The 26,538-nt window shown below is 47.6% G+C and overlaps 1 protein-coding gene across 2 annotated transcripts in view; it reads right to left on the reverse strand.

Annotated features, from left to right (window-relative positions):
- Positions 1 to 26,538, reverse strand: part of DGKH (diacylglycerol kinase eta) — a 1,951,678-nt gene that overhangs the window by 1,370,941 nt on the left and 554,199 nt on the right. For both annotated transcript variants that reach the window (XM_069640477.1, XM_069640476.1), the window contains exon 3: positions 9,477 to 9,557. In XM_069640477.1, coding sequence (XP_069496578.1) covers positions 9,477 to 9,557 — 81 coding nt within the window. The remainder of the gene's footprint in view (positions 1 to 9,476; positions 9,558 to 26,538) is intronic.

Genomic DNA, 26,538 nt, shown 5'->3' on the forward strand with positions numbered 1-26,538 from the left:
AGGGGTACCACAGCTGCCAATCTCTCTGGTGAAGCAGGTTGGGAACCGGCAGAAGCCTGATCGGTGCACACACCGACAGATGCTGAAGCTCTGAAAATCAAATCATGGCCGGCCACCACAGTGCTATGAGCAGAAGAGAACAATTCACCGTGCTCTTCAGCTTGCACAGCATCCGATGAATCAGAGGCAGAGGTGGGAAAGCATAGGCTCTCATATTCAGCCAGGGAATTTCGAGGGCATCCCCGAGACAAGAGACTCCCAGCTCGTTCCTCGAGGCATACATGGGAAGTTTCCTGTTTGACGCCGTTGTAAAGAGGTCCACTTCTGGAGTGCCGCAACACCGGAAGATTTGCAAGAGGACCTCCGAGTTCAGTTCCCACTCGTAGCTGACTATTGTACGTCGGCTGAGGGAATCCACAGTAACATTCAGCTGACCCGGGGTGTGCACTGCCACCAGCCAGATGCCATGCTGAACCGCTCATTCCCATATCTGAATGGCAAGATCCACAAGAGGAGGGGACTTGGTAACCCTTTGTTTGTTGATATAAAACATGCACACCACATTGTCCATGCGGATCCGAACTACATTGTTGACAATGACAGGCTGGAACGCTTTGAGCGCTAGGACGATCGCCAGGAGATCCAAGTGATTTATATGAAGGAGCTTGTCCTGAGGTGACCAGACATCTGAAACCTGGAGAAGGTCCAACATCGCACCCCATCCCAGCAAGGAAGATTCCGTCGTGATCGTCACTAGCGGGTCGGGATACTGAAAGGCCGCGCCCACTGACACATTGCTGAGAGACGACCACCACACAAGGTCCGCTCTCATGAAAAATGGAACAGGAATCATTTTGGAGTCTCGGTCCACTGCTTGGCGCCACGACCTCCGAAGAGCCATCTGTGTTCGCCTCATCTTGAGACGAGCAAGAGGAAGAGCCAGCACACACGAGGCCATGAGGCCCAGAAGCCTCTGGAACCACCAGGCCGACGTGCTCTCTGACTGCGCAAACACCTGACACGTGGCCAACAGATCCGCGATTCTGTCCCCAGTCAGATACACTCTGCAGTTGATCGTGTTCCACCTAAAACCCAGGAAAATCAGGTACCGAGAGACCATCATGGAGGATTTCCGCCAGTTCACCGACAGCCCAAGATGGAACAGGAGCTGGAGGAGAGACTGAAGATTGCTCAAGGCTGGTTGAGAACAAGAACTGTGCAGCAGCCAATCGTCCAAATACGGATACACATGGATACCCTGAAGCCGAAGATGAGCTGCGATAACCGACATCTTTGTAAAGACACGCAGTGCCGATCTGAGGCCAAATGGGAGTAGTCGGAACTGGAAATGCTCCTCCCCCACAGAAAAACGTAGGTATTTCCGATGCGGACTCTAAATCAGAATATGCATATAAGCTACCTGAAGGTCCACCCCTCTGAGCCAGTCGCCCTTCTGTAAAGAGGACTTTATCTGACAGGGCATGTTCATCTTGAATTTCTCTTGGCGTAGAGAGAGATTGAACTGGGAAAGGTCTAGGATGGTGCGCAGGCCAGTCTGGTTGGATTTGGGCACCGTAAACAGCCAGGAGTAGAAGCCCTCCCCTCACTCCCCTAGGGGAGCGGGTTCCACCGCTCTGAGATCCAGCAACTTTTGTATCTCACCTCTGAGGGAGGGCGGACCCGACTGCTGGAAGGGAGGATTGATGGGAGGGGCAGGGAGAAGGGGGCAAGCGGAAGCCCGCCGAGCGACTGACAAGACACACCGATCCTCGGTAATGGCCTGCCATGCCTCCCAGTGAGATGCAATGCGCCCTCCCACCGGGGTCTCGTGCAAGCGCAGAGAAACTTCATTTAGTTGGTTTATCGGTGGCGCCGCCACCTGAACCTGAAGGGGAAGCTGAAGAACGGGAGAAAACCTGCCCCGTTGTTGCCGTCGACCGGAACTTCCTGATGGAGTATCGACCCTACGGGACTTCCGATCCAGAAATCCCCTAAAACCAGAGGAAGACCAAGGCTGCGAAGATGTTCTCTGTGCCCTGAAAGGTGGTTTCACCAAGACAGACAAGGACTTGGCGGTCTGGGTGCTGTCCTTAGTCTTAGTCAGATCGACATCTGTCGTTGAGTGAAAAAGCTCCTTGCCATCAAATGCAGGTCCAGACCTTTATCCTGCATCTCTTTAGAGAACTATGCTGCGTACAGCGGAGCCTGATGAGAGGTGTCCACGCCAAGCATAAGGTCCTGGGCCGAGGTGTCGACATGAGGCACCCAGCGGCCTCCAGCATATCCTGCGCTAGGACCCTGGCATCTGACAATCCTGCTTTAAAATCCTCTAGTTTATTAGCGGGGATGAATTCCTCAAACTTTGACAGACCTTTCCACATTTTCATATTCGCCCCGCTAATACCAGTTCCGCGTTAGCTTGACGTAACTGCAGAGCTGAATTAGCGAAAATCTTCCTCCCCAAAAAGTCAAGAAGCTTGTCCTCTTTGGCCAGAACCTGCGTTGCCGCTCTAGAAGACGATGAAGCGGGTCTAGATTGTAATGTAGCAGCAGCCGCCACTGTGGAGGAAGGGGGCGGACACGACGCTAAGGCCACTTCTTCCAAAGAATGGAGCCTATAACGAGCGTCAATCTTTTTATTTACAAACAGTCCAGAGTGTGGTTTCTCCCAGACCTCGGCTAAAACTTCCTTTTGCAAGAACAAGCCAGTGCGCTCCAAAGGAGACAAGGTGAACGCCCCCCGAAAGCACCCCTTCCTGCGGAACGGGTGCCTCGGGTACTGGAACATCCAAAAGACACATGTCCAGCACCCGGTCGTGAAAGGCTCTAACAGAGCGGAGCTGGTCCTCGCTCTCCTGATCCCCCCTGTGCATCGTCTGACATATCCGGATCAGGCTGCGCAACATCTGGCACTGCTGGAGATTTGTCCACTGGAGACAAAGGAGGCAAGGGAGGGAGGGCCGGTGGAGGCCCGGCCGGTAGAGGCGGAGCTGGCGGAATCACCGGTCCACAACTGGGACCGACGGCGCAGGAGGGCATATCTCCCTAAACAAGCCTCGAAAATACTCCTTCATGGGGTCGGAGCACATTAGCTTTTGAAATTAGCCGAAAAAAGCGTCCTCAGATGACGATTTAGGGGCGACTGGAGGAGGCCTCATGAGCGGAGTAACTCCATGGAGGTAAGGGAGAGGGTTGCCAAGAGGGCCATTCTCCACTGTTATCAACATAGATCAAGGGCGCAGATGCCGCAGGAAGCAAGACGGTGTGTGGTAGGGGCATCCAAGCGTACCAGTCAAAAACTGGATGAAAGGGATGTGCACAAGGAAAACGATGTTCACCTGAAATGCCACTCCGCACACCTAGCGCCGATGGCGTAGATGTAAGGGAGTTAGCCAAAATGCCACCGTAGTCTTGGAGGGAGTAGCTGCCATTTTGTCAGCACCTGAGGAGAACTGCGACACGTGTGAAAGTGAGACAGGGGTCTCCACAGATGGGTCAGGGGGCTTCATCTTCGCCTTAACACAAGGAGCCTCGGCCGAGCGGGTACTGCGTGGCCTAGAATGTTTTTGAGACATGCTATCAGCCAGAATAGCCTTCAACGGAAGGACCTCGGCAACGCCGGTAACAGAGGAATTCCGGTGAGAGACCTCACTCCGTGCCCCCTCAACAGAACTGGCGCCACTGCTTGAGCGGGAACGATGAGGAGTGCACCTCACCAACAAGACCTTAACAGGCCTCTCAGAACTGTCGGTCACCTGCCTGCAAACGAGGGACCTCGGCCCCGAACCCGGTAAAAGCCCCTTCACGAAGGGCCTCGAACTTTAGTTTGGTACAGAAAGCCTCCACAGAGGCCTCAGGGCGAACCCCAGTGTCTTTACGGGAAGCACCAGTGAAGGAGACCTCGGAGCAAGCTCCGGCACTCACCACCTCAGTAGAACTGGGCCCACAAACAGCCCCCCACTGGAGGGGCCTTGGATTGTAATCCGGTGTCAATAGGCCCTTTAATGAGGCCCTCGGAGAAAACTCTGGTACGCTTTTTAGGCCTAGAAGGCACCTCGGGGCAAGCCCCGATAACAGATCTTTTGATGCTCCTCCCGGACCAGGAAGACCCCGGGAAGGAGTCCCCCGGCCGGGGTGCCCTAAAAAGTAAAGAACAAATAGGAAAGTCTAACTGAAACGGCATAGACGGACTGCAACACGACCGCTAAGCCGGGGCAGGAGAGGACGAAACTGGAAGGAAAAAATCTTCCAAAGATGCAAGTGTGTCCAGTCCCGATCGAGCGGAGAAAAGGACTGATGGGTGATGCGCTGGGCAGAGCCAAGGAGGGTGGGGTTACGGCCGCATGCGGTACCCCGCGTAAAAAGAGAGGAAAAATGTGATGTTTTTACAAAGTGCTCCGGTGCCGTCCCACAGCAAGGAGGAATGTCCCATAAGCATGGAGGAAAGGGGACGGGACGTAGAAGTAAGGGGTAGATAAGTATGGTGTATACAGCCAAATAATATGACATTTTAGGTACCTGCAGTGATCAATTTGAACGGTTAAACTCCAAACTACAATAGCTGAGTTGCCACTGTCCTCCCCCCACCTGCACTGCCTACCCCCAACTTGCAGTGAACAATACAGACCCAAGAAACACCACATTAACCATTATCTTTGGGCTACTGCCCAGGGGCACATCAAGAGCCTTATCCGAGACGTCACCCCAAGGGGACAGACCATCATTACTGAAACTTTTATAAACATTAGGGCTGAATTGGTACAGCCTTGTAAAAATTATCTAATGCCTCCCGTTAAGGGAGAGAACACAACAAACGTAATAAATATTGAAACTCGTTAGCTTCCATGTGTAAAATACTGAACTATTTTTTGGCAGGCATAGTGAGTCCAGGAAATTGTGTGCCTCTTCAGGATTATTGAAGAACAGTGTTTTATTATAATGCACCACCCGTATCCTCTAAGGGAAGAGCATTGCATCCTTTATCCTCTTGTCACTAAGCTTCGGTTTGGCCGAAGGAAAGGATAGTCGGCTCTCTGGGTTGCCAGTGTAAAGTTAGGGTAGAAAGATATCTTGGCCTCCTGTAACCAGAGCTCGCCTCATTCCTCAGCTATCTCTATCCCTGTAGTTTTGTAGACAAGCTAATATACGCTTGAGGTTCAGGCCACACTATGGGCCTGCTCCACCAGGCATTGATGAGATAGTGGGCGGATCTTGTAGCACCTTTTTAATGAATGATTCTATTATGGTTTTGATGCTTTGTATGGGAGTAGACTCTGGAATACCTACAATCCAGACATTATTTCTCAGAGATATGGCTTCAAGGTCTTTGTTCTTTGGCTTGTACCCCATTTCACTTCTTTCTGAAGGGTTTGGATCATTTTCCACACTTCCGAGCCATTATCTTCCAAAGAACTCACACATTCAAGCATGAAGATGCACCGCTTCCTTTCTCAAATCTTTGCTGCATCATGTACACCTGACAAATGAGGCAGTCTAGCTTACTGTTGACAGAATTAATCCAGCTTTCATCTGGGCTAGAATGTCAGAGCTCCGAGGGGGGCCTCAGTGCAAGGTTCTTTTGATTCTTAAGATTTGGAGGGACTGGGAGTTTCAGCATCTTCATTGTTGCCTCCAATTGCACACATGGTGGCTGTAGCATAAGCAGGTTATCATTTCCGAAAAGGAGGAGCACTTTGAGTAAAGTTCAATTGGGTTTGTCTTCTATTTCCCTCATCTGTAGGATTTTCAAAAGTGTTCCAAGCCTGAGGGATCGTTTATCCGCTCCTGCTGTCGCTACCTCCCGGATGAATGGGCAATGTCCTGGGGCTCAATCTTAATTGTCCTCTTGCAGCGGATGAGTAGGAACCCACAGAAGAGACCCTCAGTGCATTAGGGTCAGGAGAGAAGGGGAATAGTGCAGATTCCAGGGCCACTCACTACAGACTATGATGCAAAGATGCAAAAGTTGCCCATTTGCCAACCCACGATTCCTCCTTCCTCCCATTTAAATTCTTAGGTGCCAACTCACTGCATCCATCCACTCCCCAGGCAGTCAGAGGCCTTAGCATGGGCAGGCCGCAACCCCCCAGCCAACAAGGCCCGAACCCCTGCACCCCCCCAAGAGACCCACCTAGGAAGGGTTATGTCCTCAGTTACCCTGGGGAGGGCTTGTGAACAAGTGATGGCTACCTAGTAGTCACTGACAGCCCCGGGCACTCGATTTGGGGCCTCTTCTGCACTCTGGCAATGGGAGCCCAGCCTCTGTGGGCAGGTCACAATGACACTGTTCCGCTCTCCCCCAGCTAAGGAGTGGAGGGCCTGCTCCCCATCCCAGCTCAGTTACCTACCCAGCGATCCTGTCACCTACGACGGCCACTTGGTGGCCAGCTCCACTGGGGCTAACAGGGAAGAGGGCCGGCTATCAGCTGTCACTCCATCTGCGTCCCCAGTGCAGGACCCACAGACTCCTCCTACTCTCTGCGTGCACTCCCCAAGAAGTTGTCAACCCGCTGAAAGCCAAGTATTTTTTTGAAGTGCCCGTTGTCCACCCCTGCCGTTGGGGCTCAAGCATAAGCCACCATCTTGGCTGTGGGCGCCCAAGCACCTCCCAGGTTTACTTTTCAGCCACATGGAGTGAAGGTGAATCTGTTTCAAGGTGGGTGATCAGAATAACTATACTAATCTGTGCAGAATTCGAGTGAATGGCGAAAAAGACAGACACTGCTTACTAATGGAACTGCAAATATCATATGATTAAGCATTGATTACAATGGGGACTGTCATATGATAATGTCATTGTACTGGGTTACTAAGTGTGGCTGCTTATCCACTGCTGGTAAATTCCCACAAATGGATGCTCATTCATAAGTCATGAAAACAAAACTGAGCAATCACTTCACCCCCATCATAATTTTGTGTGTGGAGGGCCGTGGGGTACGTACGTTTGAGTAGAGACATTCACAGTTTAATCTTTGCCATTCATGCAGCAGTCCCATCTCCAAAGTAACACAGACCATACATTTTCATCCTTCTATTTTCATAATGCCTGATGGTGTCTGACAATAACATTTAATTACACATTACAACTACAAAGCAACATTACATTCGAGATGGTTTTGGATCAGAGTCTATGCCTCTGTTGTCTACATTTAGATCCAGTTTACTCTAATAGCAGCAATATCCAGAGCATCATCGGCCATAAGCAGCGCCTTGTCTCGAATATCAAAAGTGGAAGGAATTTATGAGATGTCTCGTCTTGAAGTAATGATATCACATATTTGAATATACTACTTTATTTGTGCCATAACCCAAGTCGATGTTTGAGCTTCTTTTGTGGATCTCAGAGGTATGTAAGAGGATAAGTCAAATGGAACTCCCATCACTGGAGCAGGTCCAGTAAATCCATAATCTACTTTGCCTTTATTCCTACATTCCATAACACAATATGTCCTTCAGACAGGGAAATGGATTTGATCTGGGAATCCATTATCGATGAAAACTTAAAGCACGAGTTTACATTTTATAAAATCGAATTCTAGACACCACCAAGAAAATAGAACTTAAAATTAGCTCTGTGAATATATTCTACATGAAAAAACGTACAATTACTATCAAAAGTGTAGACAATTGGATCTAAAACTAAACGCTGAGGTATTCAGGATTACAGACCGACTGAAGATTGCATGCAGTCAATTGTAAAAGAAGGATGAATTATGTATAACTAATGTATTTTCTGCAGATTTAAATATAAACTATAGAGAATACCTCATACAACTGTAAACAAATTGAAAAAAATGTATATTGATGAAAGTGCTTGCATTGCAGCCATCTGAGAGGAGGCATTATCCCCATTGAGTGCTTCATAGAACGGGTAAACGTGAAGCACAATGTTTCATATAGAGCAGAAAAGCCAAATGTAGAGTTTCTGGAAATAGCAGCACCCTCGAACAATGCTCAGCCATTGCGGATACCTAATTATTAGCGTGGGGTGAATCAAAGGTGGCAGTTTAATTACCCCTAATATCAGACAATTATTTTAAAGTTTAACAAGGAGACTAAAATCACTGGATATTGTTATAGCTAATTATGTTCATTCATGTCCCTTTCCCCTACGTATATAATTTTATATGCCACCCCTTGCTGAAATTAAGCTAAGTCCTTGTCTATCTGGCATTCTGCCAAGTCCCATAATATATGCATGTAGGACTGTGCTCTTGAAACTGCAGGAACAAAAAAGGTTTTCATTTTTGGAAAGATCATAGCAAACAATATGAAAGCATGACGCTAACGCACAGTTAAATAAAATGCACTAGTGTATTCTTTCTTCTTTCTCTGTGCCACTCTAGGTTTCACTCTGCTTCCTCACATGTGTTATTCGGCATCCAGTGATATGGCGCCAAAAAATGGCAGTTTTTACAAAAGAATCTCAGCAAAAAAGATGTGGTGTGACCCGGTAAAAGTGTTTCCATTATACCACACAAGAGGGGGTGGGGTGGTGTTGCGGGTGCAGGGTTGGACTGGCCCATAGGGAACTCTGGAGATTTCCTGGTGGGCCTCTGCACCCTGGGCCTCTTTTCTGTGGTATTTCCAAATTTTCTCATAGGAAAAGCATTGGGCTTGCTGAAAAGGTGTCATACATGGGCCACTTTGAACTTTATTTCCAGGGCCTCTTTTGGTCCCCAGTAATTATTTCCAGGGCCTCTTTTAGTTCCCAGTCCAGCCCTGTGCGGGTGTGTCCCCTGCTCTGATTTTGTGCTATAATGGATCCGGGAGTTGAGATTGTGTCCCCTGCATGCATTACATGATTGCGGTGGCCACACCACAGCCTTTTTTATGCGATTTTCTTTTAAAAAAAACGTTTTCTCGTAATCCTGGTCCTCCACAGACAGGACAGTTTAATGGGTCGGAGGCAGAAGTGTGCATAAAAAGGTCAAAGGTTCGAATTTGTATGGATCAACTTTGTCTATCATTCAGAGATCCCCGCTCTCATCACCATTCTGATCCTTAACTCACTTATTCTTATTTCTGTTAACTTCCTCCTACATCATATCTCATATGCATCAGGTTGATTAAATGACGGAAACTCTAACTTCACTTTCTAGGAAAATGAAGGAGCTTTCTTACTATTTTGCAACTGTCTCTCTCAGGAAGACGTCTGGAGCAGGAATACAGTTCACTTTGATTTCTCGCTGCGCGATTCAAGTCGCCAAAATTAAGCCACCTTGATTCTGTTCTGAAAAAGCAGAACAACGCAGGCGGACATGGAGCTGGTGTCCTCTGTCTAACTTGCTAGCAGTCCTAGCTATAAAGCCATTAACCAAATGGGAGAACAAGGATCAAAATTGCTAGGAGCCCTTTTGCTCATTTATACAGCCTGGAAGAGCATAGAATGCAGCAAAACACTGAAAGGGGCACAATAATTCACAGTCTGTCCATATTGCAGCTCCTAATGCATGCTTATCAAAGTTGGATCATACCGTGAAGCTGTTGTTGACATTCTTTGTGCTCGATTCAGCTACACTGGCATCCGATAAGTCAACTTCATCAAATATTAGAGACTGTAAATGGAAAGGAATACACAGATTATAAGCAACCAAAATTTGCTTCACCATCAAGTTTCCTGCACGTCTCTTTCAGATTGCAGGCATCAAATGCCAAATCACATGAACTCAAATTAAACCGTGAGCAGCGTTGTCGCCAACATACAAAATCAATGTTAATGACATCTCTCACCCATGCACATACCCAGATACACTTATATACATACAGCAGGATATGTTCAGATCACTCTTCTACTGAGTACACAGATGTTCGAACAAGAATGTGTAAGGCTTTCAGAATGTAGTGTTACTAATGTTTTTTTTCGGAGTGAAAGTTTATTATCTCACTGCCAGTGCATAACGTGTCAAATGAACTGAAAAAAGGAAATAGATGAATAGAAAAATAAAACAGGGTGCAAAGGAGTTTGCCCTCAGAAAGCACACAAAAAACAGCTAAGTTTAAAAATGGTTACTTAACTGCCATTAACAAGCCTGCTGACAGACATAGCACTAAAATAATGACAAAGCCATTTTTAGGCTGCAACAGGAAAACTGTGTTCACACTGTGGTCACTGTGTGTGAACATCTACACACGTTTTGTCCTGAGGATTTCGAAAGTCTTGTCTCAGAGCGAGATGTCCCGAGCCTTCTCACATTGACTGCATTTATTGACTATAAGGAGGCATAGGTTTTGTGTCTTATTAGTTTTAAATGCGTAAGCAGGGTCTCTATAATGCACATTGCTCTCAAAATTATTTGAGACGAAAATGAAATCTGTCAGTGTAGTGTACTGGGATTTTGTGAACTGAAAGCATACTGGGAACACTGAACTGGGATCTTTATCGGGTTGTCGAATTGGGAGCTTAATGTAAATGTCAAGCATACTGGGAGAATATTGGGTATGCCAATTAGGGAGCTTACTGGGAATGTCAATCTTCCCAGGAATGTCATGCCATGATACATCATAGGTATGAGTGAGAGTTACTGGAAGAGGCAAAGTAATAGTGCGAGTTTAATAGTGACTTTTAGCGTGTCAGAGCGAATGAGTGTGTTTTCCGAGTACTTTAACAAGTGTAAATTGCCATTTTCCCAAAAGGTATTTTGATAATTGGGCATGATCTAAACTGGCAATGATGCAATAAGTGGGCTTGCTGGAAACTGTTGATGTGCTAATTTAACATAATATTATCTAGTAATAATGAACGAGCTAGGTTCAAATATACATGTATGAAACTGGGACGGAATATTATTTATCAACATTTATGCTGCCTTAAATAGCACTGTTCAGTCATTTTCTTTTGCGTAATGAACATCTAATCAATTCAGAAGGTGGTAAGAGGAGCCAAGCGCCAGCCACTTGTTAGAAATGGCATACAAGACAAAGAAAAAGCAGAAAAATATATAAACAAACAGATAAAAAAAAGAAACTAAACATCCTAACATAAAGAACTTCTTTTCTATCTGGGTATATTTCTCACGTGCTGAAAAGGGACTTTTTTTTGGATTAGGCGTTTTGTAACTCACCAATAAAGACAGTCAAATAAATGGGATACCTCTAATATTCTGACCATTGCTTTCCACCCGTGCCAAAATCCAATGTACCCCTTTGTTTGCATTGTTTATCGTGTCTATGTAAACTACCCCATAGAAGTATTTGTTAGGGCATGATTAAGGAAGCATGCTTTATTTATTCAAGATGCCATGTTCCTAGCGTCAGGCAAAGAATGGGCCAATTCTAGCCAGATTGTTTCAATCCGAGTTGATCCATATAGGCTGAGCTGCTTTTTTCAAGCCAATGCCAAATCTTCTCCAGACCTCAGAAATTTCAAAATAGATGTTCACACTTCAGCTTAATCAGGATATTGGTGCACACTAGCTGTCCTGCGTTTCAGAAGTGCTTAATTCGTGTGGGTATTTGCCATGGCTCAGCTCTGCCACTTATTTTTGAGCCCCGACACTTACTGTCTCAGACACACTTTAATTTTGCGACCACCAAGGGGTGCAGACGACATGGCACAGAGCTACAGGCCGCTGCAATGAGATAAAGGACCTAACCAGCCCCAAATTCTGAAACCGCACCCCTCAACCCCCCCGACAGCATACAGGCCAAATCTTAGAAACATTGGGCCCCTCCACCGGCCCAAATGCAGCCCGAACTGAGCCGTGGCTTCCACCAGGAGTTCAATGTAGAAGAGTGTAGAAAACATGGCGGGCACAACGCGGTAGCGGCCCGGAGGAGGCCATCCCCTTGCAGTGACAGAGACCAGAACAACAGCGTGCGCCTGCAGAAGGCCCCAGCTGCCCCCCCTGCATCCAGCCAGAAAGTCAAGCTGTGAGGCGCAGCAGCAGCGCAACCCACTTAGTCCTCACAGCTGCTCGGGAAGTATGTTGCCGGCTGATCCCCCACACCAAAGAGCAGTACACGTTGGCTTCCGGGCTCTGCTAAACCGGTGTGAAGATCCAACTTCCTCACGTGCCTGGTGAAGTGCGGAGGGTGGGGGAAACAGAACAACATCAACATCTCGGGGGAGCAGGAATTACAGACCGTGCATACAACACCGAGGCCGTGCCATAGAACTCAAGGGAATCTCCCTCCTCCCCCACCCGGCAAGGCACGGGAGGTGAGCAAGCAAGGCTCTGGCGAATGAGACCAGAGCGAGGTGAGCCCAAGACCATCATGGCTCACATTCAATGAGCCACGGTCCTATAAAGGAGACACAGCACCAGCACTAGCAAGCCTCACAAACAGCAAGCAAAAATAAAATACAAAAATATTCTAAAATTAAAAAAAACCACTTAGCACAGGAATAAAGCTGCGCGAAGGGCCCCAGAAGGGACTTGACCAGACTGCGCTGCGGCAACCAGGACGGAGGGAGAATCCGCAAGTATGAGCGCAAACAGCGCCAATCTAAAGCGGCATGGAGCAAACAGCAGCTGAGGACCAACTGCACTCAGTAAAGTGATCATAAAAGAGGGCTCTGCAGCGTCTGCTTAGAACGATGGCACCCGCGGCACACCACACCAGCGCAGCCAGGGGTACATGCAAACCAGCCAACACACCCTGGATCAGCGCACCAAGACCAGGCTGCACGCCAACAGACACTGAACAAGCACGATGGAGTACCAGACAGATATCCCAGAGTCAGACCATGACAGCTTCAACAATCTGGACATTCGGCTTCTACTGGGAGATATCCGATCCATCAAGTCATCCCTGACTGAAAAAGTCACAGACCTGTAGTCCAGAATGGGGAAAACCTAGGATCGCATAGAGGCACTCGAAAACAATAAGTTATCCGGCGACCTCACAGTAATGAACAATGAAGCCCGGTTTCAGGACTTGGAGCAAAGAGAAAGAGATTTAGCACTGAATCTCGATGATATTGAAAACAGAGAACAGCAAACAAATATTTGCATCAAGGGCCTCCAGGAAACGCCAGGCGAGTCACAATCCTCTCTTGAAAGCCGAGTGAAAGGCCTGATATCTTTGTTTGATCCTCATGCAACCCCGGACTTTGAATTTGACAGTATACACATGGCCGTGGGCCCACCAAAAGGCCCCGGATCCATCTTGGCCGAATACCATTATTACAAGCAAAAAGTGGACATTCTGAAAAAGGGAAGGGAGAAGGAGCCATCGTGTTCAAAGGATCGACAGTGAACATTTACCAGGATCTCTCTGCGCTCACGCTCCTTAAAAGGAAGGGTTGCCGACCGCTAACGGCCTGGTTGCAGGAACAGGATGTCCGATACAGGTGGAGATTCCCCTTTTCACTAAGCTTTGAGTGCAGAGGGGAAGATTATTGTGTCACCTCCGAAAAAGAAGCAGCAAAGGGAGTCCTGGAAGAGCTGCAGACAAGCACAAAGGAGACGGGACAGGATGGTGCACAGAAGATCAGAGGCCCAGTGGGTAAGCCAACGATGACCTCCCCGCGCAGAGGCCGCGAGCAAGGCACAAGGAAGTACAAGTGCTTCAACACCCTGTGACAGACCGCGCAGTGTGGACTTGGCGATGGACTAACCAGTAGGCTGTTTACAACTTCGGGCAAGCCTGAACCGGGCAATCTATGCAACCCGTAAAAAGGTGACTGAAAGGAGTGTGGAGGGGGAGCTGGTCTGAGAGACACGTGGGAAATCCCGCTTTGAACCACGAAAACCCGAGATATTATGGCCCTAAATTAAGGTGGACAAACAAGTTTGCAAAGACCAAGTTGTTCAGTTCAACATGTTACATGCCGTGGTCTCTTCACGTTGGCACAAGTTCAGTTTAGATAGCAGTTGCTCCACATTGATGAGGTGCCCCTGCAGTGTGTCCCTTATTGCTCCTATGGCACCTTCTACACAGAGAGAAGTGCCCATGGAAGCACTTTTTAGAGGGAAAGGTAAAGGAAGGGAGAGGCGAGGCGGGGGGACACATCAGTTGAGGGGAAAGAGTTCACTTGCAACCACTGAACCGCAGCGAAGCAGGTGAGCTAAACGCCCTTCATACAAAACAAGTTGGTGGTCTGAGGGAAGCAACAAGCCGAAAGCCCTATGGTCAACACTAATAGAAAGGCATGACCATGGCGCAAGCTAACAGGATTAGGTTTGAGTCCCTTAACGTTAAAGGTCTGAATTCCCCACAAACACTCCATGTTGGCGAGGTTATTTAAACTCTCAAAGTTAGATAGGTTGTTCGTCCAAGAAACCAAATTCGCAAGAGGGAAAGAATTCAAGGTGTGGGGAAAAGACATAGGAGAGGTGTTGTGGGCATTAGGAGAACACAAAAAGGGAAAGGGTGGGTACTGTCTACAGGAAATCACTAGACCTACAGGTAGCACAAGTCCACAGAGACGAAGATGGGAGCTATATAGCCATTAATGTGAAGGTACGGGCATGCAAAATCACTATGCGCAGCATATGTGCCAAATCAGAAGTAACTAGCTTTCAGCAAATCCCTCTTTGCTTTCTTAGACCACTGGAAGACAGGGACTTTGATATGTCGGGAGATTTCAATGTAATATCAGACCCAGCCATGGACTGGGATTCCATGAGGCAAGGAGCGACACCTCCCCACTACCCATCCAGTGAACAATTCCCCGAACTAAAGACAAACTACCTGGTAGACACATGGAGGGCGATGCACCCACAGAAAAGAGCATTCACATACTACTCTCCCCCACATCTCACATAGACACAAATCAATTATTTACTTTTAGAAGCGGCAAACGTGCATGCTACGCAATTATCTGCCATAAAGATAATAGGCTGGTTTTACCATGACATGTGCCTATTAGAACTTATCTAGGCCCCTCCTATCCTCCACAAACGGATCGTAGATGGGTCTATAACGACATGCTCTATAAGGATCCAATATTTAAGGAAACCCTGGTTGGGGAAATAATGGGCTATTTTTCAGAAGGCAGCCAAAACCATGCTACGAGGGGTCCTGATCTCGGAGGGAGCCTTCGGAAACAGAACCAGGCTGCTGAGGGAAACTGAATAAAAAAGGAAAATCAGACAAGAGGAAACTACCTCTAGACCCAAACAGCTGGTAAGAAAGGAACCCTAGCAAGGCATGCATCGCTCTGCAAAGAACTGAGCGAAATATGGCACAACAAGGCACTAGTTCAACTTCGGTACCTAAAGCAAAGGTTCTATGAGAAAGGTGACAAGGCCCACACCAAGCTGGCCGCGTGCCTGCGAATCCACCGGGCAGACAGGGCAGTCCATAAACTGATAGGTGCAAGAGGGGAAGAGGTAACTAACCCAGGAGACATAATGAAACTCTCTGCCCAATTTTATGACACACTGTACATCGCGGAAGGTAGTGGTTCAGAGGAAGGCATAGTCCAATATTTGAACAGCATCCCCCAAACCCAACTGTCAGATGACACCTTGGCGGTGCTGGACTCCCCCATAACCATTGAGGAGGTCCAAGGTCCCATATTCAAACTCAAAGCAGGCTCTGCACCAGGGCAAGACACATTCACCCCAGCCTTTTATAAAGCTCATAGCAGCACCCTTGCCCCTTGCTTGGTCAAACTCTTTAATAAGATCTTGGAGTCTGGTCAGGCACCTGCGTCGTTTACAGAATCCAGAATTGTGGTCATCCCAAAGGAGGGTAGAGGCAAGCGGGATTGCGCATTGTACCACCCGATTTCTTTAATAAATGTATATGCCAAGATCTACGCCAGCATCCTGGCGGGAAGGCTCGCCCAAATCCTTCCCTGGCTAGTTCATACAGATCAAGTTGGTTACATAAGGGGTAGGCAGGGAGGCGACAATGTATGCAAAACCCTAGACCTGATCCGTCCCATAAGTGCCCATGACGAAGACCTGACACTATTGTCAATAGATGTAGAGAAAGCATTTGACAGGGTGTAATGGCCCTTTCTCCGTGCAGCGATGGACTGGGCAGGGCTGGGCCAACAGTGGACGAGAGGCACACAGGCGTTATACCAGAGAGCCACGGACAAGGTGGTAGTAAATGGCATTGCCGCCGAACCTTTTTCTTTAACGCCTGGCACGCGTCAGGGTTGTCCTCTGTCTCCCCTCCTATTCGCCCTGGTCCTAGACCCACTTGTGCAAACCATACGGGCTAACATTCAGATATGGGGATTGGTGAGAGCAGAACGAGAACACTAACTCAATCAGCTCACCGTTGCGTGGACTTATTCATGGCGCTGTATTCTAATTGCCAAATCACCTGCTCTATGCTCGCCAGCCTCAGTGACTTTACAAACTACTGTCCAACAACGAAACCATCTGAGTATTATAACTGCCTTATTGTACCTTTCCAGATTTGTCTTCTACCTGCCAACTGCTAGTTACTTTTAAACGTACTTGCCACTTATTAGAGTACCTCGGAACTGCTGCCTCTTCTAGTTACCGCTATAGTCACACGCATCATATTAGACTTGATTGTACTGCTAGGCACTGTTAACGTGCATGCATCAACCATTGCCGATGCTCATTTCCTACTCCACTTATTTAACGGACTATCACACCTGTAATTTCTATATAATGCTTACTAGTTCTAGCGGTCTGCACACTCAGTATAGTAGTCCCATACCTTCAATCGAGTTCCTTAGCATTGTCATTGAGACTGCCTAAACACAACCTGCTCACTCCTGTACTCCACATCAACTTTTATTTGCTGGCATATTACTTGCACTTCCTCAACGACTAATTAAATATATATCAATGCCCTACCTAGACCTGTACTACTGCCTACCGAGATACCTAGTATTAGCTTCTGCATTAGAACATGACTATAGAAGTAGAATTTGCACCTAGCTACTAATTTTTTGGTGTACCTAGTCATGTTCCCCCTTATTGTCAATCTCACACAGACAGCTCCGCAGACCTGCTCCCTCTTCACACCTGTATCATTTTTATTTGTAGCACACATCACGGCCAGCATGGCTTTCTCCCAAATTCACAGTACCCTGACCCCAGCCAATGCCTCAATGGTCTGTCCACACAAACATCGACTCTCTCTCACCAGGACCACTCCACCACCCCCACAGTCGTATCATATAGCACCAACAAAATGTTTGCCATGCTTTATACCAATGGCTAACATGCTTACCTCTAATGGCAATCAATTCACTGGCCCTACCTGCCTATTATCACCAGCACAAAGGATCCAACTATATGCCACTAGGCCAACACCTATCCAACCATGCTCCACAAACATTAGAAACAGCAGGCTTGGATCCAGTTGTAAACAACTGGGCAAACCCAATACCCTAATCTCACCTAAAATGAGAACAAAACAAAAGTGCACCAACACTTCAATACTACAGGAAACCAAATGCCATCTACCTAACTCAGCTGTTACTGATAACCCACATATGAAAGGTGCCTTGATAAATGCTAGATCTCTGGTAGCTCATGCAGTAGTAGACATTGCTGCCCTCATTGTCTCCAATCAACTAGATTTTCTAGCCATATCGGAAACTTGGCTGCAACTCTCATCACTAGCCCTACCAGAAAATGATAGCTTACTCAGGCGAGATAGAGAGAATGGCTGAAGAGGTGGCATCGCCTTCATTGCTAAATGCAAACTGGGTCTAAGGGTAATCCCTCACCCCACCACCCCTTCAGGAGAGCTGACTGTCAAATTACCTCGCAATGTGTCACGCACGATAACTATGCATCTCGTCTGTAGACCACCTGGCCCTATCTCAACATTTGAGGAAGGCCTCACCTCTAACATAAAACCTACTTCACAAATCATATTACTAGGTGACCTCAACCTAGGCCTTAATGACCTGAAAGATAACAATGTCTTAACACTTGCCAACACCATCACCATCACCGAACTAGGCTTCACTCGTATCAACAAGCCTACACACTCCAAAGGGAGAACACTGGATTGGATAGCAGATCTCATTTGTGACACCAAAATTACATCCAACGAACCGTGTGCCTGGACTGATCACTTGATCTCCTTCACACTACAAGACAGTATTTGCATTTACGAGAAACAAGCGTAAAATAACAATGGAGAAGTTATTACCTCTACTCCAACCTATTACCACTCGTACATCTGCCAACTTAGACCCGTCAGCGCTTGTAGAACTTTATACCACACTATCAAACAAGCAATAGACTACTACGCAACGGAAAAAGTGTAGAATCACTGTGGAAAAACAACCCCGCGGTGGAGAACAAGGATAAACTCTGCAAAATCGCTGCCAGATCCAAATCTGAGATCCTTCAAACTAAAAGACATTGGGAATTCAAATCCTCGGTGGCTGATATCGTAGCGATCATTAAGAAATTAAAGGCATCCAGCGCCTCCAGCCAAGATGGAACCTGTAACAACTTAATTAAAAAATCACCAGACGAGTGGGTTCAGGTCCTGCATCTGCTCATTATGGAGATACTCAGAGTGGACGACTGCCACCCCCGCCGTGGAGGGTTAAACACATACTGCCTGTCTATAAGAAGGGATGCTGGACTAACCCTGCCCACTACAGGATGTTAGCTATGCTGGATAACCGTACCAAACCGTTTGCCAAAGTTCTCTTACTTGAACTTATTGAACAGATTACAACCTATAAAATCTTGCCACCTAATCAGATTGGTTATAGACAAAATTCAAACACCATTCACAAACTGTTGATATTAGTGTCAGCAGTTGAGTATGTGAATATAATCAAAAATTCTGCAGTACATGGTGCGTACATTGATTTCAGCACAGCCTATGATACAGTGATGCATAACAGGTTGTGGGCTAAGCTTATGGCATGGGGGATCCCTGTATGTCTGTTGAAAATGATAATCTTATTATACCGGGATACCAGTAAAAGTACTTGTTTGAATATAGAGGGTAACCTCTACGATTCCTTTCCCACAGGACGGGGAGTGAAACAGAGCCACATCTTAACTGCAACACTGTTTAACCTATATCTAGCAGAGTTGCCAAAGGCGTTTCTAGGCTCTAGATCGCAGCCTGTTAAGATCGGTCAGCAGCAAAAAAATTGGTTGGGCTATGTGGACGAGCTATTATTACTTGATCAAACCCAGATTGGCCTGCAGAGTCTACTGGATTGTCCAAATAGGTATGCTATAGAAAATGGGCTCAAAGTGAACATTAGTAAATCCAAGATCATGATTTTCCAAGGAAAAACACCTAGTACAGGCCCAAACTATGTATGGAAATCTGACTCTCTACCGCTTTAATGTGTAAAACAATATAAATATCTGGGCGTAACTGTAGATGACACCCTAAAGTGGAAACGCAACTAAAATGAAATGTATGAATATTGTATATGCATTGAGTGCTTTTATAGGCCGACAAGGAGGTATATCGCTCAAAACCATTCTACTGCTCACTCCAATACTCAAGTATGATGTGGAAGCGTGGGGCCATGATTTTACATGGAACTGAACTGCTTCGAAGAAAAGATATTAAGAATACTTTTTAGAATACAGAAGAATCTACCCGTTGAATATCCCCGGCTTGAATTATATATAAAATGTATTACTATTTCAATGTTAAGTTTTCTATGTAATGTACAGACATTTTAGACAAATTGTTTAGAGATATTTATTAATATTCAAATGTAGTTTTATTATAGATTAATTATTTAAATGTTTTAATATTATAGTAGGTCTGCAAAGAAAAAAAATGGTATGCAGATATCTGTTTACTTGTTGAACCAGACCTATTTCTAAGGTTGGTGTATAGTTTACATATGAAATTATATGTTTTAATGAGTTATTGTACATATATACAAAGCCGACTCAGCTATAAGTATATTAATAAATAAATAAAGGATGGTACAAAGGTTTTATTAGAATTTATATGGGCTCCGCTCTAGCATAATGTAGAAGATCCTTCCTAACCCAGGCGTACGTAACCTCCGGTTAGAAGGTTGACCTCTACTGTCTGAAGCCAACTACTTCTATCGGGGATAACCTAAAAGCGAGCTATCTATACTGCCCAAGGGGCTTTCCCAACTGCCCCTACTCTACCCAGTTGTTAGTGATGTAAAGAGGTTTTTGATCATGCCTTGAACATACTCTGATAGAGTCAGTCTTCGTCTAACACGCTCACTCTGAACTCTCCCTTTGACTACTCTCTCTTCTGGTTTTCTTCTCACTCCTCCGTCCACTCTACTGTCCCTAAAATGTGTTCACTCCAAAATACTGCCTCCACCCTGTGATGTTATTCCTCCTTCTACCTCCTATACACCTCTTACTCTAAGACTCCCTCAGCCCGCTACTACTCCCTCCTCCAAACTAGTGCTACTTACTGCCTCCTCCACACTACTCCCTCATCCACACTATTATTACTCCCTCTTCCTCCACATTACTACTTCTTCCTCCCCACTACGACTATGTGCTCTTCCACACATTACTCCCTGCTCCCTCAATCCTATTCACTCCTCCCCACTACTACTATACTTTCCTCCATACTACTTCTCCCTCCTCCTGCTACTCCTCCTCCCTCCTCCTGCTACTACTACACCCTCCTTCAATTACTACTCAACCACCCTTCTTTCCTGCGGAACTCATGCAACCGTAGCTAAACGCTTGACATATAAACCGGCACTGAAACTGCAGAACATCACTCACTTCTTAACCAATACCTCACCTGCTCCACAAATCGTCCCTCCATGCTTCTGTTCTCTTAGTCGCTCTCCACCTCCACCTATGACCTCACCTGAAAACCCACACTTCCTACCCAGAGTCTAAACCCTCCTGTGAGGATTGGTCACTTTTTCCTGCTTCAATCTGGCCCCGTCCCTTCTGGCCAGGGCATGTATGTGCGAGGAACAACTTTGAAAAGGGGTCTGAGCCCCACCTACTTTCTCTGGGCTGGCTTGTCGCATCCAGTGGATCGCGGTCCAGGATGACAAGTGTCCATGTTCGTGGACAATGGTGCATTGGGTCACCCGGAAAGTCTCTTAGGGAGTAAGGGGTCTGTCTTCTTCGCTCTTCTTTGCCTGGTGGTCTAAGGCAACCATCTGTTCCAGCGTGGACTGCCTGTTGCTTCATGGCATAGTTGCGCAGCTCCGTGGTCTGCCACGTGAGAGGTTGCCTCGTCTCTGCGGTTCGCTCGCCAAAAAGGGCCCTCTGGGTGTGTTGTGGCTTCGAAGGCATGGCTGTTGATTCTCTAGAACAAAGAAGAGAACGACTGGCAAGTATCTTGTACAAGTGGTATGGTTTGAACTCACTGGTCTGCAAACCAACAAGGCGGGCAGGAATGTGGTCCCTCTCTGCTACCACCATCCACCTCAGGGGAAGGACTGCCTCTGGATGGCTCCCAGGTAGACTTCCCACCCCTGGGTGGGAGGGGTTCCCATCCCCTCTTGAGTAAGCCAAATTATTGGCCTCGTCACACCAGCAACTCTGAAGTCGACAGTGAATGGCAAAAAACCTGCGTCGACGGAACACGTGAAATCATGGCAGTTTTTAAAGGTTAATGATGAAAAGGTGTTAAATAGTGTGTAAGCACCTTGTCTAAGCTGAAACATAACTCTAACCTTAACGTTTAATGTGTTAATCTTTGTGATGAATGTAATGACATGCTGATTGTTATCACTGGCAGCATCCGGCGGGAGGCAACTACCTTGATTCGCTCTCTCCCAGGGGCGGTTTCACAAAGAAATAGTTACATATTATTAAATCATGAAAGACACTGCAATTTTACATAGCTCTGTAGCTAATTGTAGCTTGGAATGACAGACGTGAGGCTGACACAGCAAGGTGTAGATCCTGCAGCATCTTGGAGTCTAACGAGACAGCACAGCCCAGGATTGCACTAGTAAATCATGCCACTCGTAAAGTGGAGAGTGGCTGAAACTTCAGGTTGTGTGGTATGTCAAAATGCCTTTTAACGACCTTGGTGTCAGCGGTGAAGGGGTATGAAATTCTCACTTTCCAGATTTCTATGCTTGGGTCTTGCTGTAATTGTGAAGAAATGGCGACTTGTGATACTACAGCATTTCACTCGTTTTTTACATGGCTGAATTATGATGGGTGACTTTTTATCAGGACGTCGTTCGGCCTTCCTTCCCAATAGAGAACAAGCTTTTGCATCCACGGCAAAGCAGGGCAGCTTTTTGGCTGGAATGCAGTACGTCTCTCCCTTGATTGGGCCACAACCGGCCTCCAAATGCGTTGCCTGACAGAGAAGCGGCTGCCAGGGAGATATGGAAGCGATGCAGGAAACGAAACCACACATTTTTCTTTTAAAAAACTATCTACAAGTGAAAATACCCCGCTTTTGAAGAAAACAGGCTACTTTACATTGCTAGTTCCTCCTGGGATCCAGAGTGTTGACGTCCTGACTCTGTTGCTCTGCTTTATTTTCATGTGTTTTAACAAGCTCGAGTTTTGCTGAAAGCAGACCATAAATCTGTGTGTGTTTTTTTTTATTTGGCCTCAAGTCAATACCAAATATTGCGAGATTACAATGGTTCCTCCAGACAAATCGAAATGGTGCTTTCTGAGAACTTTAGATAATTCTTCTGAGCTTGCTAAGGAATCATGGCAGGAACGAGCTTTCCTGCCTGCAGGTCTGTGGGGTTCTGTTAAAATGCATGCAGGTGCATTTTACAGAACCACCGCAAAACACATGTTTTTAATTCTGCCGCCTCCCAGTGCCTAACTTTTGGCAATCTAGAATCGAGTGCCATCTTCACTTGGCACATTCCTTGAACCCTTTACTGGGGCACACATGGTCCTAAAACAAGGCAAGTCTGGCTAGCAGGCCAATTGCAGGGAGCACTTATGGGTGCCAGAGTTGGCCTCAAACTGAAAATGTGTCCCATTGCTAGCAGCGCTGGTCAATGGGCCAGATCTTGCCGGGTCCGAAGTCTGGCATCCAATGTGTCCCTGGATCTAGAACCCGTGCCTGCCTCAGCCCTGACAAGGCTTTACTGAGCCCCCAGCTTCGACGAGGGAGGGACTCTTTTGTTAACACATGGAGAGAGGCATCGTTGTCCAATATGCTACGCGCTCTAGCATGCAGAGCAGATTACACCACCGAGCCCCCAGCTTCACCGAGCGACCAGCCAGGGACTCCCCTCGCTAAAGCACAGCCACGGCTTAAAGAGGTGTTGGGGGGTCCGCCCAGAGCACCGGGTGGGCCCCATGCTCATGTCAGGATCATCTGACGGGCTCCTTCGGGAGGCGCTCACCCCGCTGATGATGCAGTGGGGGTCACCCCACTGCGCTCCAGACCACTGGAGGCATCCACGTGGCTGAGGGCACCCAGCACACGACGGCCCCGGTTCTGGGGGCACCCAAGCCGGGGTCGGCAAAACAGCCATGTTCACATGGCCTCCACACTCCTTGGGATGGCGTTGCCCGGCAGGGGCACCGTCCTCGTGCTGGGCCCCGTCCTCGGGCCTACAGCACGCGGTATGGCGCCAGGAGGGCACTGCACAGGAACGACACCAGAGTCAGTTTAGTCTTGACTGACGAGCCGGAAGCGGCTCATCCCTTTTATTAGGTTGGTCACATGACCTATTACAACATCCTGGGAGCTACCATGCTCCCAGGAGGGGTGCCACGCAACAAGAGGGAGCACCTGCCCAGAGCCGGCCATAAGGACTGTGCAGGGCGGGCTGTGCAGCTTCCATGTGCAAGGCTCGCTTTTCTTTTTGTCGGCTTTCGAGTGAGGTCATGTGTCACCTTGTGTGTCTCAGTCGCTCTCTAGAGACAAAAACCCCAGCTTATCACTATTTCTTCTAGCAGAGCTTTTAAAGTAGGAGTGATGGGGGGCATGACCTTGCTGGAGGCTAATGGAGTCCAAGACCCCAGTGCTCCTTAGCTCTGCTGTATGATGTGAGGCCCTGTGGCTTCCCAGACCAGCTAATTTTCATCTCCAAACTGGATTCCAATGTCGGAAGAGCCTGGTCGTAACACGCTTCCGGCGCTGCTGATGAAGTAATTCGGTGGAATTCTCCAGTGAGGCACTTGGCAGTCGGCCAGCTGGTCATCTCTCTTAAGATGGCTTCAGCACCCAGATAGCGGGACATGCTGCATTTCGCCATCCTGCATTGATACATGGAAGACCCTGTGGCCTGAGGAACCCAGCCCACTTCTCTGGCTAGCTATGCCTGCTGCCATGGGTGTGCGGTGGCCCCCACAGGAGGAGAGCCCTGCTGCGCATCAAGGAGCTAACCTGTGCTGGGAGAGCACAGGCGGCGGTGAGCCCTATACATGAAGCGGAGGCGGGGGTTATCGGACAGTAGGTTGCCCGCCCGTTGTAGGTTCTCGTGGAGTTGTGCCCTGCTGGGCTCCATACCATCAGATCACCCACCTGCTGCCCACAGAGTGATCTCAGAAGGCAGCTGGCCCAGGATTACAGTGGCATGAGACCCGTTCCAGACTTCCCCTGTGAGGTCTGACTGCTGCCTGCCCAACATGGCGGATCGCCATAAAGCAGTCCCTGAAGCAGCCTGTGAAGCAGAGAGGCAGGAGCACTACTCAGGCAGGGCACTCCCATGCACTGGTAGTGCGGACACAGATGGCACAGTTTGGATGGGAACAAGGATTGATTTAGTACACAGAATTCTCGCTGCCTGGGCTGCAGCAGTGAGTGGGCCCAAAACATGCACGAGTGCGGGAACACAGGCCTGCGAGGTGGCCCTCTCTCAACAGTTGATCTCCTGGTGCAGGTTCCTTGGTCATAGTGGAGGATCCCCCCCTGCCTTGTGGGCACTCGGTTCAAATGGCGGGTTGGTGGGTCGCTCCTTCCCCTGCGACTTGATCATCCATTGTTTTACCCAGTGCGGAGGGAATAGCTGGTGCTGGATGTTTTGTGGTTCTGCTGAGAGAAAGATACACACTGGTGGAGGCGTCGGAGGAACCCTGCTGGCCTGCACACCTTAGTTGACTCCCACTTGGATTGGACCCCGCTTTTCAATTTTTCATTTTTCTCCTTGAAAGGGACGGACGACAGAGCCTGGAGCTGAGGGTGTTTGCTCTTGTAATTAAGGGGGCTAAGCCAATTCGTCAAGGGCGTGGTGGGTGATTGAATCATGAAATTCCCCTAGCCCAAGGACAAGTCCAGAGCATCCATTACGGACCTGCTGCCATCTTCCAAATCATTGTCAACTTGGCAGTCGGCAATGGACTCAATCTTGCCAAAGGACTCCAACTCACAACCAGCCACAAAAGCAGACATTGCTCATTTATTCCAATCTATACAGAGGGCAATGGCGTCCGGTGTCCAGGAGTCGACGGGCTCCTTCCAGGAATTTTCACACACTGTCCAGCAGATGGAACACTGGCTAAACGATCTGTAAACTGCGTTCTGTGACCACACCAATTCACATGATCATCTTTAACAAGTGGCGGCCTTGGAGATGCAGAAGAAAATCACAGATGAACGGTTGGAAGACGGTGAGAATCGCTCTCGAAGAAACAATGTCCGATCCATGGTATTCCAGGGGAAATCATAGACCTGGATTTGGAGGCATACGCAAGGGATCTTTTCTGCAGCCTTCTTGGGGGCAGAGAGCAGGCAGACTTGACGCTGGATTGTATGCACAGAGTGTTCTCCAATTTTCAAAAGCATCAGACCCTCCTCCCAGATGTATTATCCAGGGTCCTTTTTTTCAGACCAAGAAACTCATTTTACAGAAACTCAGGGCTCAACGCAGTGTTAAGTTCCGAGGCACCAATCTACAAATATTTCAGGAGTCATCCCAAGAAACTGTTCAACGGCACAGGCAGATGAAACCATTTAACCAGTGGCTAAAAAAAGGGCATAGAGTATAGATGGGGCTATCCTTTTCGCATAATATTCTCTTATGAGGGGCCTCAACACTAATTTGTATCACTCAGTGCAGTGCTAGAAGTTCTACAAAACCCCCATACAGAGGTAGAACTGCCGGGAGGATTGGATAGGTCTGGCAGGACGGTGGTGTAAGGTAGAAAAGAGTCTGAATTCCTTGGCCAGGCGATATCTGCAGCTGGAGGATATTTGGAGGTTCCATCACCCCCTCACAAGGTATTATACCCATTTCTCCCATGTACACCATAGCCACTCTCAACTGGACTTTTTTTGGTCTCCCATTCCCTGGTCCTGAAGGTGATAGACTCTTCTATAGGGCTGGCAGAGGTGTCGGATCATGCTCCGATTACGATTTCTATTGATACGCTAGGGCTGGGAGCTAGGAGACCCAGTATCTGGAAAATCAATGACTCAATTACTGTCAGGTCTGGGTCTGGTATTTAATCTACCCTTGACTTAATAATTTACATGTCATTCAAGATATTGGGAATGAGTTGGTTTGGCCTTAACCTTGCCTTTTACAGAGTGAGGTTTCCCAATCCATCATGGTGACAATGGTGCTGGGAGCTGATTGGTTAATGAGTTCTCTTCAAGACAACAGGCTTTCTAAACTGCCTTTCATCATCCAAGCTCTAGCAGGAAGGTCCTGTGTAGGTGAAGTTCCAGTTTTTAGGCCAAAATCACAGTTTAACAGGTTTACAGGAGAAGAAGAATTGAAGTTGAGAACCTCAGCGAATTCAGAGCTACGAG

The sequence above is a fragment of the Ambystoma mexicanum genome, chromosome 7q (assembly GCF_040938575.1).
Source record: "Ambystoma mexicanum isolate Mex_15411 chromosome 7q, UKY_AmexF1_1, whole genome shotgun sequence".
Taxonomy (NCBI): Eukaryota; Metazoa; Chordata; class Amphibia; order Caudata; family Ambystomatidae; genus Ambystoma; species Ambystoma mexicanum.